Consider the following 19,617-nt stretch of genomic DNA (forward strand, 5'->3'; position numbering starts at 1 on the left):
ATTTCTAAATCAATTTTCTTGTCTATATTTGATTCTTTACAGTCTGTGTCTTACTACTACAAAGAAATCTGACTGAGAGGCTTTATTTGTTAATACTGCAAACTGCAGAGCCACATTCACGCCAAATTTGTAGCATCACATCGAGTTTGCATAGTTGTATGTTCTGAAAATTATACCAAGTAAGTAAGTTTAGAATAGAAAGGACACTTATAGGTAACATCTTTACAAAAATACACTAACTTGTGCAAAGAGAAGGTTGCATAATATTTGCCTGGCTTAATAAATAAATAAATAAATAAATAGTTTCACTAGCACAAAATTTCCAGAATTTTCAACAGGCACAGAAAATTTTGTTCACTGTCCAACAAAGAAGCACTATTAAGCACACCAGTGCCAATATCACTAGTGTGTTTTTATTTCTTTAATTAAAACGAAGAATTCCTCTGTTGATTTTGGGGTTATCATATCCAGTGTAAGCTTCTTGATATGAAGATGGCTAAGGCAAAGATAATTCAAATAGGTTAAACCTATTTCAGTGTTACAAAGATCAGATAAACAGTGCTTGGTGAACTCATTTGAGACAAGCCACTCATTCAGTGCCAAGTATTATTAGAAATTCATTTTCTTAGCTGACACATGGACTTTTCATGCAGAAAGACCACTATGAAAAGCCTTGCTGTTCTGAGAATCTGTACTTTGATTTCTGGCATTATCAGCCAGATCAGAAATAGTAGGTACAAGTGGCCAGAGGATAAAGCATCAGCTTTTCATTCTTGGGAAGCTGCTGTTAATGGAATGAGTATAAGAATTTCAAATGAAGTGTGGTTAAGATCACAAAAATATTCTGTGAAAGAGCTTGAAAATCCATCATGAAAAAAATAAGGCCATGATCCTGTAGCATTTTTGTACTCAGATTTCTATATACCCTTCAATGCCAAAAGAGTTGCGTACATGATTTCGTAGGAACAAGGTTTAAATTCCTTTTTATCCTAAAACAAACAAAGCCCTTCTAATCAAGAAAAAAGATCATGGAAGATGAGAAATACTATTTCAAAACAAGTAAACCAGCCCATCTTATTTTCTGAGCTTTCCATTATGTTGTGGATTGTGTTATAGAGTAGCTATAAAATGGCGGGTAGCTCTCGAATTTCTTAACATTATGCTCTATGTGCTCTGTCACAATTTCCACTAAAATAACTAATTGCTTCATAGAGTAATTCTAGCAAACATTCAGCAAGATGCATGGAGACTGTTCTCCTTCCTGTTTCTTTTACTACATCTGCTCCTATCCGAAGGTTCCAAGCAATGGCTATCAACTGGAACAATTAAATTAATTGTTAGATTTACATTAGCTGTACAATTGCAGATATGTTCACTTAATCTACCAGTGATCTCATGTCTCTCAGTCTTTTCTTACATTTCCCTTTTGAGTTCTAGATTCCCAGTTACTCCTAGGCATTACCTATATTCTTCTTTTGGCTTGTGTGCCTTTCCCTTTTCCTTCTTCGGGGAACATCTTCAACAGCCCTGGATCTAATGGTTCACCTGCTCTTCTCTTGCTTGGGAAAAGGAAGAGGAGATGAGGAAAAGAACTAAGGAGGGCTCTTCCAGCTTCTGTAATTGCTATTGTAGCAGCCAGTTATGAGGAGGGAAAGACGACAAAAAGAGAAAAAGAAGGAAAATAAATGGAAGACATGAAGAAACTGGGAAAGAAATACCCAGCACAGGTGCTACAGGCATAAAGATGAGAAACTCTTATTATTTCAAGTGCACAGCTCTTTACGTGGCTTAGGGGAAAAAGGTGTTACCAGAACAAACAGCTGGAAGCCATGCTGCCCTTTGGAAACAGATGGAGCACCCAAGGACCCTAGGTTAGCTAAAAGCCTGCCCTGGTGGGCAATGTCTTGCTACTTCAGAAGCAAAGCTGCAGATGAATTATCCTTGTTCTCATTCTGTACACTAGGCAGGAAGTTTCCCATGTAGCTCAAATCTCATGATGAAGTCAGTCAACTTCCTGAAAAGCAATAGAAATAGCAATAGCAGATAAGCAACTGAACTCTTCAGATACTTCTCAAATATAGAGCTGAACAGCAGACTGGAGGTTTGACTCAGTTTTTACATATTGGCAATAGCATAAAATTCATGTCTTTGATATAAAAACAGAAAGTTTGAAAAATGTGTGTTTAAAACTTCTTATTTTCAAGGTATAGTCTATGATTTGGGATACCTGGCTTATAATTTTTTGACACGCGGGATTCACAGTATCCAAATGTTACGTGTACCTTAAGCCAAGTGGGATATGGCTTTTATTTCCAAACAGTTTCTAAAGAATCCTATTCATCAGCTGAGAAATTCCATATTCTGACTTGTTAGAATCTAAGTTTTCAGGATGTTTCAGAATGTTTATTGTTATCTTATAGGGCTTTTTCTTAGTGCTGTCACTGATTTACATTATGGAGCTGAGAGGCAAGCATGTGGTTTCTTAAAGCTCAGGTAATTAAGTTTGTAAGGTCAATATGACATGCATGACAGATTCTAACGAGCTACGGGTAAATCAGATGGAAGGTTCTGCATATACACCTTTCAAGTCATTGTTTATACTTCCTGACTAAAAATCAGATGCCAGGAGCACTGTTAATCTCGAGGTTTAATAGACCTTCTGTATCTGGAAAAAATAAAGATTCCTCAGCAAAGAAAATAGACACTATTTCTGTACTCTAATGCTGCTCACAAGAAACATAATTCTACTGAGTGATGCAAAGGCTCTTGTTTCAAAGGAGAGAAAGTCCTGGTTTGAGCATGAAAAGTGCAGAATGCCCTATCACTGTTAATCACTTGCCGCATTGATCCTAGCATAGGTATGCCCCCAGCTGCCCTGAACTCTCTGAAGCTGTGATCAAACAAAAAGCAGGTTAGCTGAATCAGACGTCTTCTTTTCCTGTGTTACTTTTCTCAGAAGAGATCCTTCTCATTTTAGAAGTACAAGACCAGAAAACAGCCATACCCATGTTGGCACCACGTCCTATAAATAATGCTGTTCATACATTTAGCTGGGCCCCATGAAAAAATAATTAGGTTCTATTATCGATTTAATGCTGACCAGAAGGCACCCACTATGTTTTGTGCCATGTATCAGATACGTTAATAATTCTTCAGTAAAACTGTCAGAAACAAAAGATTCAAAGAATCCAATGGCATAAAGGTTTGAAAAACGTCAGGGATGTGTCTGTTCTCTGTATGCAATTTGTCAGATCCCCACAAACCACATCACATTTGCAAGGCAGCTGGACACTTGGTGGTGGTGGAGGGAGAAGGGGTTCCTTCAGGGTGCATTTGTTGATATATTAAAGGTGTTAGATAAAATTGTGAACAGTTGGCTATAGTATGAGTAAGCCTGTTCCCTGGAAGCCAAATCTGCATTATTCTGGAATTAATTTTGTTTTACAGAGTTACAAGGACAGATTCTTGGTTCTTGCAAATTATTGTCCAAATACAGGCTTCTGAAATGACCATCTACACCACCAGAGAATCTGCTTCCTTGCATTTTGGGTTTAAAATAATAGAAAGTCAGTGAAGGGTTTGCTCTGTTGCTTTACTGAACCAACTACTGTAAAGTTTAAAAAAAACCAGTCAGGTGAGCTCCATTTGTCAGGTGTACTAGACAAAGAAGAAAAGCATTCTCCAGTCACTACTACCTGTGTTTACATTTTGAAGTCTGATGAAAAAAAATGGCATTTCAGAATATGAGAGGACCCTCTCAAGAATCCCTTTCATTTTTATTTTTTTTCCCCTAACTCAGATTTAGATGTTTAAAAACTAGGGTGGTTTTTTTTTTTTTGGACTAGGGTTAGATAGATTTGCTTTCTCAGGAACAAACTCATTTACCATGTCTCTTTGTAAAATGATATCAAGGCAAAACTAAAACCTCAGAAAAAAAGCGAGCTAAAAGAGGTAGCCCGTCATGAGGTGACAGTGCTGAAATATTAAAGCAAACCAACCACTTTGCATGTTTCTTTTTCTTGTGGTCATGTAACAGAATATGCATCTTTGTTTTTAAAACATGCAAGCTCCTATTAACCTGTCAGTCACTTCTGTGCATTGTATCGTGTTCACAAATGGTACCGTACTCTCACTCTCTGTAACACACAGGCATGAAAAGAGAAATGTAGCATGGAGAAGGAGGAATAAGCATTTTTTCAGCTGAACTGGCCATCCATTTAGAATTCATAATCTTAAATTCTGGAGTAAAGAATGAACACCCCAACAATTCTGTTACTCCTCCTAATCCCCGCCAGGTCTCCAGTCTGTTGACGAAGGCCAAACAGCCACTTCTTTCTGTCTGACCCTCTCCCCTTGCTATTGCTGGCTCTCATTCAAGTCAGGATCACATTCATCTGGGTAATATACACCTAATAAATCTTGTCCAACTCAGTTTGTTCTTACTGGCAAGACAGCTAGCTTCCCCCTCCACTTCTCTCGTCTTTCCTCAGACATCATTATGGGTGTTGACACTCCAGCGAGTTACTTAAGGTGCCCTTAAGTAACCGTCTGCATGTGTGCATCTACCTCACCTCCCACTACAACGCAAGGTAATTGCTGCTGTAAGCTGTTTTTCAGTTACAATAAGCAAGAACACGGGCATGGACAATGAAAGAAGCAGTCAAACTGGCAATCTGCAAGAGCATTTTTATTAAGCACAGTATCAGCATAATAATCTCAGTACAGCACTTTCCACTGTACATTTTAAGGGCTTTGCAAAAGAGGCATGTATTATGCTCCCGAGTTATCTGTGGGAAAAATGAAGTATGAGAAAGGGAACAGATAGACCAAGGTTGCCCAATAAGTTAAAAGAGGACAAGACTGCAGATGCTTTGAGTCTCAGTCTAGCGTTCTGTCACAAACAGGGCTGAGAAGGATTACGATCTGTCCTGACTTACACCAGGCCTGACTTTGTTCACCGGGCATCTTAACATGTGTTTTCCCTCTTCCTTTCTCTGTAGCTTCACATTACATTAACAATAGCTACTCTCCAGGCTATAGTATCAAGCCAGTACCTCCCCTGATGAACGCTGAGGTGCAATTAGGCATCACAGTGTATGTGTTCCAGTTGCCATAGTTATCGTGCTTTATTGAGTCATGGGTTTAAAATGATTTCCTGAGTCCTGGAGATTCCCCAAGGCTAAAACAGCAGCAGTCTTTCACATAATGGGTCAACTGGTCCAGGTGGTTGCATGTGCCTATTTCCTCCAAAGGAAATAAGTTTAATGAATATAGAGTTCATTTAACTAAAAAGCCTTGGATCATACAAGATGGAAGATGGAAGTAAGAAAAACATTGTTTCTGAAAGGAATTTTTTCATTGTTCATAATGTTTTTAGATATTATGAACTAAAAGAAAGCTTTTTTTTTTTTTCCTTCCCTTCTGCTCCTTTTAGCCCCAGCAGGGCACTGCATGGCTGACATGATCTGTTCAGGGGACCCTGCTGAAAAGACTAGCATCTCATATGTATTATAACAACACAGTTGCTTCATAGACAGTTTTTTAACCATTGTTTTGACATATTTAAGGCAGCAGTCTTTCAATTTTCACTTACCTTAGTGGACAATTTGCATCTTACATCTTGTTTTAGTGGAGGGTATTGTTGTCTCTGTGAAAGCTGACCTTTTTTCTTCATCAGACTGGATGTCATGCATTAACACAATGAGACAGAAAAAAAAACACATCTTACCATTGAAAAGCCTGTGACACCAGTGGTTTTAAAGGTGGAAGGTAAAGTCTGTTTACTTAAAAAATGAAGAGGGGAGAGATGGTTAATTTATTAATGATATAGCTGCTGTCACAAGAACACGAAGAGTGAAAATAAGAGCCTTGGTCTGAAATAAACATGTCTCAGGCAACACAAAACTTAGGTATATAACCTGTCTCCATCATCAAACCATTCATCTTTTGATCATTCTTTAATATTTATGTTGAGTAAAAGCATCCCTTTGCACTGTCTCCCTCTCCCAGCTGACTGCACACAGTGACTTGTATGCACAGAGGAGGAGGAGCAGGCATGGGAACCCAGGCACAGTCTCTGCCATTTGACTGACACACGAAGAGGGTAGGGTCTAGTATGGCTCCTGGTGTCACGAAGCACTGGTGCCACAAGGCCACCAAGGCAGCTCCCACATAATAGGCCTAGGGCTCATATCTTGGCAGAGGGAAAATTTTGTTACAGCTTTCTCTAACCAATTGTGTCAGAGCAGGTCCCCTGTGACCTGCACACCCATTAGGTCTCGCTGACACGACCACTTCTACCACATAGATGCAGAAGTGGCCTGAAATCGGGATTTCAGGCGTTAGGATTTAGTCTTGATAACTTCAGGTTCAGCAGTGATCAATTATGGATGCTGTCTTTATTAGTAAATTAATGGGTTTGTACTTTTAAGCTAATCAATATATCTTTAGACTCATAAACAGTAGAAAATTCTTCAACCTTCAAAAAATAAATCATCAGCAGTGACAATGTCTCAAAAACAATATGAAAAAGACACCCTAGATCTCTAGTAATTTCTGTAAACCAGCGGTATTCCATGTATGCTAAGGAGCTGACCCTCTTTTTGAAATGAAGTGAAAGTATTTATTTTCTTTCCTGGTCATTTTTCAGTTTATCTGTATTTATACTTTACCAAATTATGTCTCTTTGTCAAACTACGTCATCACTGTAATTTTTATTTCTTATCCTTTTCTGCATCCATACAACAGAGCCCTTCTTAAGTACAGCGTGGACCTGCTGATTTCATTTGCAGCCTGAACTGTTGAACTCATGGTGTTTGATGGCATTAGAAGGAGACAGAAATATAGAGCACACTGATCCCTCCTTTAAAAATAGTTAGTTACATGCATAAGAAAGATTAAGTCAAGGTTACTTTTTTATTATTATTATTTACTGGTAAAATAAAGGAAAAAAAATACCCAAAGTGTTTTCTGGGATCAAACATAAGTAACAGCTCCCCATACATGATGAGGTGGGAATATTTCTAAAACTAGTTTTTTCTAGGTGAAGATTTCTAAAATGGAGATCCCATCAGTTACAGGCAGCAGAGCAGCACCTATATTTACGTAGTATCCACTTTACTATGTAATTTGTTAAAAAGTGCCGTGGAAAGATACTTTCTTTTATGTTGTGATTCTCTTGTATGTAAAACAATAGCTTTCCTCCTCTAAAAGCCAGGAGCACATAATACTGCTTATCTCTGAGAAGTGATAGTGCAAACACTCTTTGTCAAGAGGCTCGAACAATTACAGACTCCTTTAAATAATTACTTTTCAGTAAAGTCAAGTGCTAGAAAATGCAAACTTAATTATTTCCCTGACAGTGGTTGGAACAGGGAGGTCCCTGGGACTGGGGAAATGCTACACACAAAAACCCCAGCCAATAGTGAGTCCAAGCCCAGAGCCAGAGGCCTGGAAACTCAAGCTGAAATCGCCCTATAATCTATCATGCTCCTGCTAAGAGGATATTAATACCAGCGTTCAGAATGGCCATCATGCGTCTGACAATCCTGCGTTTGTACGAGCAAGTCAGTTGACTAATTGCGAGCGAGATGTCTCTGTGTACTGCGCTGTTCAGACGCAAAGGGATGACAAGGGTACAGTTAACTATTAAGGCATTCAGGCCTTGGAGGGAAAACAGAGGACAATCAAGCCCTTATTATGAGATGCTGTCCTGCGATTCGCTCCCTTATGCAGTTACAACAGAAGGAGAATTCACCTTTTAAAGTGAATAATTGTGCCTGTCGGGCAAGCCTTTACAATTACTTTACCATCCAGCGAGAGCTCATTGATTGCATTAAGGATAACAGTGCTCCACAGAAACAATCCTCTTAGGCAGGCTGGGTATAAAATCCTGTGTCTCTGTCAGGCAGCTGCCTGCTTGTTGAATAGCCAGAGAGTTACAGAAATAAAAATATTAAAGGCCAAAGCTTTGCTGATTTCACAACGCTCTTTAAAGCCAAATGAGTGATTAGGGTGGTTGCCGCCTGCTAAACACCCGTGCCTCAGGTGGAATGCTCCTTGGAGCACGTTTTACAGCTAATGCCAGACTGGTGCCTTGCTTTTCAGCTCTGAAAATACGCCTGCTTAAGCAGCCCCATAGAATTCCAAGTTAAAATGCAAGCCAGAGAGACTGCATGTCTTCAAGGGTTGATAACAACCTAGAATCAAAGCCTTTCTCCTTCAGATTACCAGCAAGAATCTAATCCAGGTCAGTGATAATCCTCCGGCATCTATTTAGCGATGATCCCAGCAGACAGACTGCTCCATCACAGAAGTCACTGGCTCTGACATTGCTGTGAGCATCCACAAAGACCAAAGGAGGATGGAGATTCCCCTTTTGCTGTGGGAGCTGATTAGCTTTGCGAGCAGGACAGGAGGGCTGAACCAAAGCACAAAGCATTTTATCATCATTATCATTCATTTGCTGTTTTACAAAGCTGTGGAGGTGAGACTGATAACCCTTGGTTGAACTACTAAGAGCTTCCCAATTTCTGTGTCTCTGCCACATCTGCCCTGTATTCACGATCTCTGCGCTCACCCCATTCAGAATCATCAAACAAAACTCTCCAGCTTCAAATTCTTGTTTTGGCCTCCATCACACAACCCTCTCACTTCATATTTTCCTTCACTGCCATGCACATCTCCTCCTCTCATTCCAAGCTGTTTTCAGTTTCCTTTCACACTGCCTAGTCCTCCAGGCCCTTCCCATTTTATGTATATATATATATATATTTATTATTATTATTATTATTTTACAAAGTAAAAGTCCATTCCTTCCTTCTTCAAAAGCTTCCTGCGGGTCCTGAACAAAACCTTCCTATACAGAGATGCAGGCTTGGTCCAGGAAGCAGTCTAGGCAGTCAGTGTTTACAATAATAAACCCTGCTTTTTACCAAAGGTATTAACTTGACATACTGTGGGTTTCTGGTTCCAGCATTATCTCTGTGATGGAAACACCTTAGCACCACCAGCATGCTTTCCCACGTTTTGGACAGTTTGGTTTTGTTCTGTTATTTTTTTTTTATTTCCTTTTGAGGATGCTTATTGGAGGTATAGCTTAATTTCTTTCTTTTTTTTTTTTGCTGGAATTCAGACCCTGAAAAATCCCACACAATTTGCGACCAGCCTTTTCCATCTCTTGTCATGACTATTCTGTCACTTCCTAGTCTACCAAGTGCCTAAAAGTAGAGACAATGCAGACAGAAAGCCAATTAGGCTGGGATTACCTTGTCTGTTCAACAGCTGAGACTTAGTGTGTGTCTGCCTTCCTGTGTTAGGGTAAAGAATTCACATTTTATGGGTCTGACCTACCTTGTCAACATCTAACCTGCTGCCTTACAAGAAGCACTGAAAAATGCAGGTAAACCTAATGATGCCAAAAAGAGCTGGAGTGGGTCGAGATACGAAGAGGTAATTGATTAAGCGGGTAACGTGTACAGTCACGCTTGAAGATATAGTACAGCTCCATCCTCTTCTGGGCTATTAAAGTAAATTAATGACCTGGAGTCGTGTAGGGGTTTCCAGAAACAACACTGTAATAGCCAACTGGCCACAGTTTGCAGCCTATAGAAGGGGAGATGTTTATTTTTCAGCAAATTGCCTGCTCAGGCACCACACTATATATACTCTATATCTGACAGATCATAGCACAGAAACAACAACTGAAACTTAGAATAACAACAGTGAGTCTAAAATATGAGGCTGTCTTGGAAGAAAACGAACCAATCATAATCTTTGATGGGCCCCAGCTATTTCCAAAATCTCACAGTACTCTTTTCCACGCCGATAGTTTGGCAGCTGCTCAAAAGGCGCTGTGCGGACTCGGTGCCATTTTCAAGCCCTGAGCATCAGTCAAGGAATAAGCGTTCAAACGATCTTGAGGAAACATACAGGGGGCTTAAATATAGACATACAGGGTTTGGGAGTGTGTGCAGGGATATGAAGGCAGCCAAGCAGTGCCTATCTGCACACCATGCCTAGGGTCATGCCACAGTCCCCGTAGGGAAAACCCTTGTGGGCTTCCATCCAGGTCCAAACTGAGGCTTTGGTGCTGTGCAGGCATTTTTGGCACGTCACAGCATCCCTTGACCACCCCACCAGGCCCGAGGCTCCACGTCTGCGGTGCTCAGGGATGCTTCGGTCAGCTCCTGCCTTCCCTAACAGCACCCCTCTGCTTTTTCCTGGAAAAAAAAAAAAAAAAAGACACTTCCAGCTTTTCCATCGGAAAATCCCGCTAGCCAAAAAGCCCCCCACAAGGCCACCCCGGTGGCTGGCGGCCTAGAACCCCAGGTGGGGTTGGCACTCCGGGGCCGGGGCGGGACGGGGGCCTCGGGGCGGGTCCCGGCGGCGGGGGCGGCCGAAGGGGGCCGGCCGGGGGCGGTGGCGGTGGCGGTGTGGCGGTGTGGCGGTGGCGGTGTGGCAGTGGCGGTGACGGTGCCAGCTGCGAGCCGCCGCCGCGGAGGCAGGCAGCGAGGGAGGCCGGGGCCCCGCGGAGGCTCGGCGGGAGACCATGATCCTCACGCGTAAGCGCGGCCGCCCCGCGGGCTCCGCCGAGGGGTGGCTGTGGGGAATTTGGGGACTAGGGGGGTGGGAGGACGGGGAGGCTGCGGGGGTCTCCGATCCTGGCAGCACCGGGGGGAGGCTGGCTGGGCTCGGCGCGGTGCGGCAGCCCCAGGTAGGAAGGCGCAGCCCCGAGTGCCTTTGGGCGCTGCCCCCAGGGCGCGGAGGAGCCGCGGTGAGGGCAGCCGCTGTCAGGGCAGCGCCGTGCATCCCCTCGGCCACGCTTCTTCCCCCTCTCTTTTTTTACTTATTTTAGTTTTTCTCCTTCCCGGGAGTGGGAGCCGCCGCGTTGGCGTTGAAGCGGGGCACAAGGATCCCGACGGCCCCCGCAGCCCGCACCCCCGGCTCCGGTCGGGGTCCCCCCTGCCCAAGGCACCAAAGTACTGAACTAATAACTACACGTGAGCCCTGCGCGGAGCTGGGTCGGAAGGGTTTGCCTGGTGTGTCACAGTACTTAAAACGTGTGGATTAAAAGAGTGAGGGGTGTAGTTTTATCTTAACCCTCAGTTGTAGATGCTTTTATTTCTTAGAGGAGTGTGATCGGTTTGAATTACCCTGACGAGACATTCCCAGAACCAGAGGCGCAGCTCTTTACTGGGTTATATTTTAATGCTGTTTGTAGGGAACTATAGGGACAGGCAGGCAGATTTCATCGTCCGAGCACGAATCCATCAGCAGTTCAGCGCAGGCCTGATCCAGCGCCCAGTTGGCAGCCAGGCTCATGCTGGCCGATGGCATGCAGGGTTTGGTACCAGGTGCCAGCAGCCTCCTGTCTTGGCTTCCAGGTGCCCTGTCTGCTCCCCAGTACAAGCAGCATGGAAAGAGGGAGGCTGAGGTGGCCAGGAAGCGGGGCTGCTGTCTCTCTGACAAACGGGTTCAGGTTTCTGCTCCGGTTCGCCTCTGAGGTCCTGATTAGGGCTGAGGTTCTTTGATTGTGGAGCACGGCATAGCCCAAGGAAAATGTTTGGGGAAAACTCCTTTCATCTACAAGGTCACGGGAATCTAAGCATTTGGTGCTACCTTTGTAACCTCTAGGAGTTCTGATCTCTTTATCTTTTGTTAAAACAACTTGGTTAATTGAGTTTTTAGGAAGTGGAAGTGCAGATACATTGTTTTAGACTACAGAGAGCTGATGTTAACTATTACTTAGAAATGGAATTTAAAAGCAAGAAGATATCCTAGCATGTTATTATTTGTTTTGTTTTTTTAAATCTCAGTTGCATAGATTCAGTCTAGGATATTTTAATTCTTGAGTCGGAGTCTTCCCAGCCAGTTCTGCTGCTGCTGGGCCAGAGAGGAAGGCTGCTGCTGGTCAGAGAAACCCCTAAGGACCCTGTGTACTTTGTCTCTGGGGGGGGAGGAACAAGGTACCCCAGTTGTCCTTACGGGCTAATCTCAACTGTTTATGTTAGGATTCCTAGAAGAAGGAGATGAGAGGTGATTTGGTTTTACTTTTCTGGTTCTTCTTATCCATTACATTCTAGGCAATGGTTTGTTTGAGGCATGAGAATTTATGAGTTCTGCAAATATTTAGAGATGCAGTTTGCATGATAAAGTGCTTTTTTTTTTTTTCCCTGGTCTGAATACCACAGTATGATATGTTTGGGTTTCTTCAGAGATTCAGATTACTCTCATAATTCTCCTTTGATTGGAGTTTTTCTGTTGGTTTCAGTATAAACACAACTGCACCTTTGGCTAGTTAAAAGGACACAGAGGAAGAGAACTCATGTGCTTAACAGGATGGTCCTGTACTGTAAACAAGCGCTTTTCATGCTTAACTATCCTTCCTAGCAACAGGAAGAAGGAAATGAGGCTATGCAAAAGGACCCTGACACATTTCAGACAATGCCAGACCCACCCTAGCATTCATACAGTATAGCCAGAAGACTTGGGGAAATAAAAATAACTTCAGATGTTTCCCCTTCCTTCCTGTGCATATTATAGAAATACTGTAATTGAATGATCTGCAGTTCACAGAAGACTTGATGGTTTGATCTCCACAAAGTTAAGAGATGATGTCCCCATATAAATTTGGCTATCATATTGTTTGGCTATCATTGGCTATCATATTGTTTGGCATACAGTGTGATTCTTGGTGTCTCATGAAGTACAGAATGCTGTATCCTCTCTAGCTCTGTAGTGAGCGCAGAAGTACAGTAATTCTGGTAATTTCAGCAGTTCCAGGGGCATATTTCTTGCTTGCTCCTGTGCCATAGGTAATTCTGACTGGTGCAAGATATCAGGATTGTCTTGCTTTGTGCTTTGATTTCTGAACCGAAGAATGGAGATAAGTGTGAATGTGTTGCCTTTGCAGTGGAAACTAACTGAATTAGTGGAGTGTATAATATTGTGGAGGACAGGGATACAGATACAACCTTTAACTTGTTCTTGTTTCCTGCTATTAATACCTTTTTCTCTGGTTTAAGAAAAAAAAATTAAAAAGAGCCTGTGTGTCTGAAATAATACATTTTTTTCCTTTTTATTTTCTTTTCTATTGCTTCCCCTTCTCCTGTTTTAAGGAAAAATACGTAGTCTGTGTTACACCAGCAGTGAGCAAGTCCATGAAAGGGGCACAGGGCTGGAACTGTGATTGGAGTCTCTTTGCTGGACACTTATTCTGCTGTGCTTGCTTATACTGAGCACTACCATGTCCTACACAGCACACTTTTGAAATTGGTAGGTTTGTTATCACAATATGTCATTTGACATAACCAGTAGCATTAAAGTCATTCCCGACTTATCTAGTTGGCTGCAATTCTCTGAGGTCAGTTATCCGACAGGTGCTGGTAATACTACACACCTTTCTGAAGTACATCAGTGTCTACAAGAGTGTGCTGGGCGCTGTTGGTTTTGAGGAGGAATATTCTTTCAAATACTGTCAAGTATTTGTTTCCCTTGGGAAGCACTGTGCTAAAGACGGGATCAGGAAAAATGTTATCCGTTCTCTCTTCTAATGAAGACACAATATGATGGCCCTCTTATTGCTGGTGGGGAATTAGTTATTTAACTCCAAAATGGTGCAGAATTCCTTAGACTTGGTCTTAAATGTATTTTATACATATATATATATATATATATATATATAAAACTCTCCATTCACGTGCTCTTCTCAATCTGTGCAAAGATTGCTTCCTGAGAAGATGCATAGAAGACATTTGCCGAAGCCAGCAGTGGACAGTTTGACCTTCCTGAACATAGTCTTGTTCTCTACTGGAGACTTGGAATTCAGAAAAATATATTCCTCAGATCCTTGCATTTTGGGGAAGTTCCTTCTGTGACCCTGATGGGTCTGGATGCCCTCGTGGCCAGCCTTCCCTCTGCTCTCCACATGCATTTCTCATTAACAGATTTCCTGTGCATCTTAAGATGCAAGAAACTTTCCAGCATAAAAAATCTTCATGGTGTGTGTTAAGGTCTCCTTTTCTGCCTTTCCATACTCTCTGCTTTCTTCTGCAGCGCTGCAATGGCTCTGCTGTATCTAGACCATTCTTTTACCCCTGAGGTTCAAGTTGCAAGGTGTGACCAGGTACTGAGAAGAGCATTTTCAAGTATGCTGCATCACAAACAGAATGCTATAACTCTCTGTAATACCTGGAAGTAGAAAGTACATAGTAATAATTGTTTTCAGAAAATCCAGGTTTGCACCTTTTATTCTTATTTGGGGAAATAAGCAGTCAGCTGGGACTCTTGGAGCTTTGAGCTGATCTGTTTTGCTGCCACTGGGGTTTCTGACCTGTTGTATCTGGTGTTGTATCACTCCCACAGGGTGCAGGATGGGGACTGGTCATCAGTGAGGTAAGCACCAAGTGCTTATGATGCAAAGGTAGTCCTCCCATACGGTTCTTCTCATGTGTGCTGGTGGTTTTGACATTGAATCTTAGCAAGTTAGAAGTAACTGTATAAATCCCATTTTCTTGTCTGAGCCATTGGGACAGCTCAGATCATCCCTTATACCATTACAATTTCCTAGATCTGAACAGGTGACCCAAACTTTGGGAATTTTAAGAGGTGTCTGTCATGCTGGACCTACTCACTTTTGCCTCCCTCCAGAGCTCGACAAGCCCATGATTTGGGCTTTGCATACAGTCCGCAAGCTTACTGGCTTGCAGGCAGGGTGCCGTGGGAGAGTGCTAATGCTGGCTTTGGGAGTCGCAGTGGTTAATGTCTGCCCCTCAGTCCCTGTTCAAAGGTTGCTCTAACCAAGTCATCTCTGAGAGAAGAGGTGGTTAAAGTCATCTTCTGTTTCCCAATCTTTGGAGGAGGATTCGTTTCTCACTCTGGAATCTGTCAACATGACCTCCTTCAGAGGATTTGACTAAATGCTTTCTCTGCCCCAAATAATCCTCCTCCAAGACCACCCTGTGTTAATCAGGCCAGACAAATAACCCACATGCCCAATTATTTCTAAAGTTTTTTTTTAAGTCACTTGACATCTTGTTCCTCTTCATCTCTGAATCTTCTTAAAAGTGAATGGGAGAAGACCATCTTTAACCTATAAAAAGAGTTGTTCTATGGCAGGAAAACTGCCTTATGAGGCTTTAGTTTTGTTTAAGCAGCATTTTTAATTTTAGATTACTTTTTTATATGGTTTTCTTGATATTCCTCTATATACTAAAAATGCAAAAATAATTTAAAAATAAATTACAATCCTGATTTGCAGTTTACAGTCCTGGTTTAGAGTGTACTTGATGGTGAGCTATGTGGCAGCAGTTGTGTCCTCTCTGCTCTCCTGCCATGGGGCACTACCATTCCTCTTGCTCTGATGAAAACCTGGGCCGCTCCCTGGGCTGGGGATGTGGCTGACAGCACAGCTGGACTTGGAGAAAGCAGAAGTCTAAATTTAAATATTTTTGTTACTGTTAAAAATAACAAGGAGGACTTTGAGCCTGATTTCAATATGCTGAAGACTATGAAAAGGAGATTCAAGTTAATTAGGTTTTGATTCACAAAAGAGTCCTTGTGTTTCCTGTGCTGGCCAGGAGGATTGATGTGCATGCAGTAAGAGCTACTACATTATGTAACCTGGTACACTTGGTGGGGGGAGAATTAAATTAGCCAACATACAACTATGCAGATATTTTGGAAAGCAGTCATACATATATATGTAAAATATATATATTTTAAGTTAGCTTTCATCATTAAGGGAATAAATAAATTTAAAACCTCATCAGTGGAGTTAAGCCATTTGTTCTTTCTAAAAGCTCAGCTGAAAAAATGGTGGTCAAGCTTTCTGATTTTTTTTTTCAGAGAAGGTATCAATATGTGATCTTAAACATCTGTTTCCTTACTCCTCCTTCATCTGTTCCCACACAAATTCCAAACATATTCTGTTTCTTCTCCCAGTGTCCTGTGGTTTATACATAACATCAGCAGCATAGTTACTGTTTTGCTGCAAGGCTCCGTAACTTGAAAAAGCCATTCCCATGTTTAACCCAAAGCCAGCCGTAACACAAGGAGAGTGTTTCTTTGGTCATCATCACATAGTTGAGAGATATTTGAGTAACATTCCCCACCACCACCTCTTTCAAGGGTTTCTGTGACTAGAAAGCAGCGTATATATTTGGTGCCATATAAGGTTTCTTTCAAGAACTTGCTTTTTTCCTTCCAGAAACTTTTTGGTAAGAAATATTTTCTTTATATTTTGTGTTCAGTCATATTTGCTTGAATTTAGCATTGAGGTTAAGTGGAGATTACGGCATGTGTCATTTGACTGTAGAAGGTAAATTGAAGCACAGAGAGGTAGAGGAGCATACAGAAAGAGGTGGCCACTCTTGCAAAGTGCAAATTGAGCTTTAAAGGCAAAAAGGAAGAAGGGACCCTCTTGGGAAGGTGGTTAGCTTACGCTTCAAAACCTGCGAGCTTGTCATCAGTTCAAAAGCCATGCCTATTATGTATTTTCCGTGACTCACTGGTTCTTCAAGAAATGAAACCTTCATGGATTGAATGCGTCTGACTAATATTTTAGAGTAGTGGTGTAATTATATAGAACAAGAAGAAATTCTAAATGTGTTAGAAATTTGCAAGGAACCTTCAATAGGATTTTCAGAATTCTCTGGCTTTCAGTGGTTGAGTATTTACTGACAAATTTACCAAGCTACAGTATTTGTTTTAAGGTCATTATCCTCATAGAATGCTGTTTTTCATTAATTACTTTCTTTAGGCCCTGTTAAGTGCTAGTTTCCTGAAAGGTGTGGAGCAATAAGTTAATAATACCTCCTAAGGAATATATAACTATATTGGTTCAAGTAAAAACAGACCTACGAAAAAGCATTGAATTATATTCAAAGCTACAGTTGCACATCTTCAAACTGAAAACCATCTGAGGCCACGGATGCGTAACAGGCTAAGTCGTAGGAAATTATACTGTCCCAATTTTAAAGGGCTGCAGGCATATGACAAATTACACAGAGCTGATTCACCATGTTCATTTTTAGACAGCTGCCATAGTACCGTTTGTTCTGGGTTTATCTCAGATTTCACATCCACGTTCATGTAGCTACGGTCTGAGTGGTTGGAATAGTTTGATCAAGTCTAGTGTTGGGACCACAATTCACATGTCAGGGATGTAATTCAAGCACTTGGAAAAATGATTGCTTATGCTTCAGCAGTGGAATTCTACCCAGGGAAGAACATTTCTCATATCTGAGCCACAGCTGGCCTTAAAAAAATATGATCCTGAATGGTCTCAGGCTTTTTAATAGCTTTGGACCGTGTTTCAGAATCGAACATAGATTTTGTGAAGCACCTGAATTTTCAGAGGGCCGGGAGATATAGGAACATGTAGTTTCTGATACAGACAGAAAAAGAGGACAAGCTTCTAAGGATAAAAGCCCTTTTGCAACCATTAAATGGGAGCATTAGTCCCAGATGAGCAAACTCCTCTGTGTTCCATCCGTGCCGTAGAAAACAAGCAAGCAGTTGATGGAGTTTAATGCGTTGCTGCAAGGAGCGTGTGGTTTCTTCTCTAGCATTCATGGTGAGAAATCAGATTCTCTGCATTGCATAGGAGGGAGTTTCTCCTGCAAGCCAAAGCATGAAGGTGATTTTTTATTCAAATTTTACCAAATAAATATATTTTTTTCTTTTCTGGAAAAGGAAAACCGTTAATTCCAACTATAATAACCTGGTCAAAAATGAAGACCAAGAAGAACCCCAGACTGGTTGTTAGGTATGGCACTGGAGTGGGACCTTCAGCAATGGAAGTCCATTTTGGCTGAGATTACATTTTAACATCATTGATTTGACCAGTCTCGCTACAGAATTTTACAATCCACTCTCTTCAGAGAGCCAAAAGGTGAGATGAGTAGAACTGGTGTGTGGAGGTGTTAATGTGGTCATAAAGGTGTCTGAGTTGAGGCAAGAGGAAACCATCTGCTTGGAAGAACTGTTCATACAATGTTTAGCACTTAGGTGAAAATGGAGCCGATGCGTGACTGTACAAAGATACATCTGGTTTGCACCTTTCTGAAGACCCTGAAGGAGCTGTTGCTTAAGTTGTGTGTTGTTCTGCCTTGCTTTTTGCTTCCATTAAATGAAGGGGGAAAAAAATCCAACTTTTGAGTAGATCTTACTCATAGCTAGACTGCTATGATTTTATTTTATTTTTTCTGAAAGGACATTATTGTATTGTTTTTTATTTTCTGTGGGAAGGAAGATGTCCAACGGAAGATGATACGCATCCTACAGTTTTTCCCTTCTGCATTTGCAGTATCAAGGCTTGAATTATTTTTGCTATGAAGCTTTAAATCTGCAAATCTGAAGTGTCAGGAACCGAGATTAACCAAAGTTAAACAAAAAGGAAGTTAGAAGTTCCCATTTTCACTCATTAGTTTGAGGAAGAATTGGGTCATCCTAACCCCCCAGGAAGTGGGTAAATAAGGACTAATGGTTCCCAACAAAAGGAACTCCTACCCTTGATTTGAAGATGGAGGCCAGCTTTGTGAAGCAGACTAACAAATAAAGCTGTTTCCAATAAAAATTTCCTGTTTCCTCTTTAACACGTTTGCCTGCTGTTTGCTTACACGACACCAAGAATAAAGACTTCATTGTACTCCTTTTTTTGTTTTATTTTACTTTCTAAGAGAATTTCTTGTGCATCAGGACATTTAGAAATAATAGCACAATTTCTTTCTTGCGGGCAGTTCTTTGTACCAGAACCTCCTGCTGTTGGAGGAGGGAGGAGGCATAGGACATACGCCTGAAAAGCTGCGCATACGTTTCTTGTGGGGGATGTATACCGATTTGTAGTTTATTGTAAAGGTTTAAATGACGTGGGTGTTTGATTCAGTTGTCGTGGCCAGCATTAGCAAGGAAGCGGCCCCACAGGGGTGGAACAGTGAGGAGGGAGTGAGACCAGTCCCTTGCCCATAGCAAGTTGTATCAGCTCGTGTGAAGCTTCGAATGAAGACTGCCAGGTCTTCATCTAAAGTACACACATGGTGGGAAATCGCTTTGTACGTCGTGGTTGATTAATTAGAGCTGAAGTGGGGTTTCCCTAGAATGGGTTGGAAAGCGGTGTGTGGTTCCTGCACAGGTTGCCTGTCCTCCTGGCGGCTCTCAGCTGGCAGTGGCCAAGCACATGCTGTGCTGGGCAGTGAGTTTGTACCTCAAGTAATGATCTGTAATGAATACTTCTGGGTGTCCTGTCACTTCTGAAACTTTGCCAGGGCAGAAGCTGAGGAAAAATCTAGCTTCAGAAGCTCTGTTCATCCCTTTTGTCCCTCATTGACCTGGTCACTGTTGATCCAGATGACAAGAACATGCACATACTGCCCATGTCCACCTGTGTGTGAAACCAAGGCAGCTGGCCAACCAAGACTCGTAGAGCTGATGCTGCCAGGCTGAAGAAAAGCTGGTATCTGGAAGTGTGGCCAACTGGCGTTGGACTAGAGGGGCTGCTTTTTAGGTCCTGACTCGTTTCCCTCTGCTACAGTGCTCTACAGTCGCCCACACCCTTCTCTGGCCTGTGCTTTGTGGGGACGGAGGTGACATGGAGGAAGCCTTGGCCATGGGGGACAC

The 19,617-nt window shown here is 42.0% G+C and overlaps 1 protein-coding gene across 15 annotated transcripts in view; it reads left to right on the forward strand.

Moving 5' to 3' along the window:
• DLC1 (DLC1 Rho GTPase activating protein) overlaps nt 1-19,617 on the forward strand; it is a 271,834-nt gene that overhangs the window by 223,534 nt on the left and 28,683 nt on the right. The window contains exon 1 of one of the 15 annotated variants that reach the window (XM_035550952.2): nt 10,419-10,562. The exons of 13 other annotated variants lie outside the window; for them this stretch is intronic. In XM_035550952.2, the coding sequence (XP_035406845.1) occupies nt 10,550-10,562 (13 nt within the window). In that variant the 5' untranslated portion in view covers nt 10,419-10,549. Of the gene's footprint in view, nt 1-10,418; nt 10,563-19,617 lie in introns of those variants that run through there. One more of the 15 variants, XM_035550944.2, reaches the window with a different exon arrangement.

This window comes from Cygnus atratus, chromosome 4 (assembly GCF_013377495.2).
Source record: "Cygnus atratus isolate AKBS03 ecotype Queensland, Australia chromosome 4, CAtr_DNAZoo_HiC_assembly, whole genome shotgun sequence".
Taxonomy (NCBI): Eukaryota; Metazoa; Chordata; class Aves; order Anseriformes; family Anatidae; genus Cygnus; species Cygnus atratus.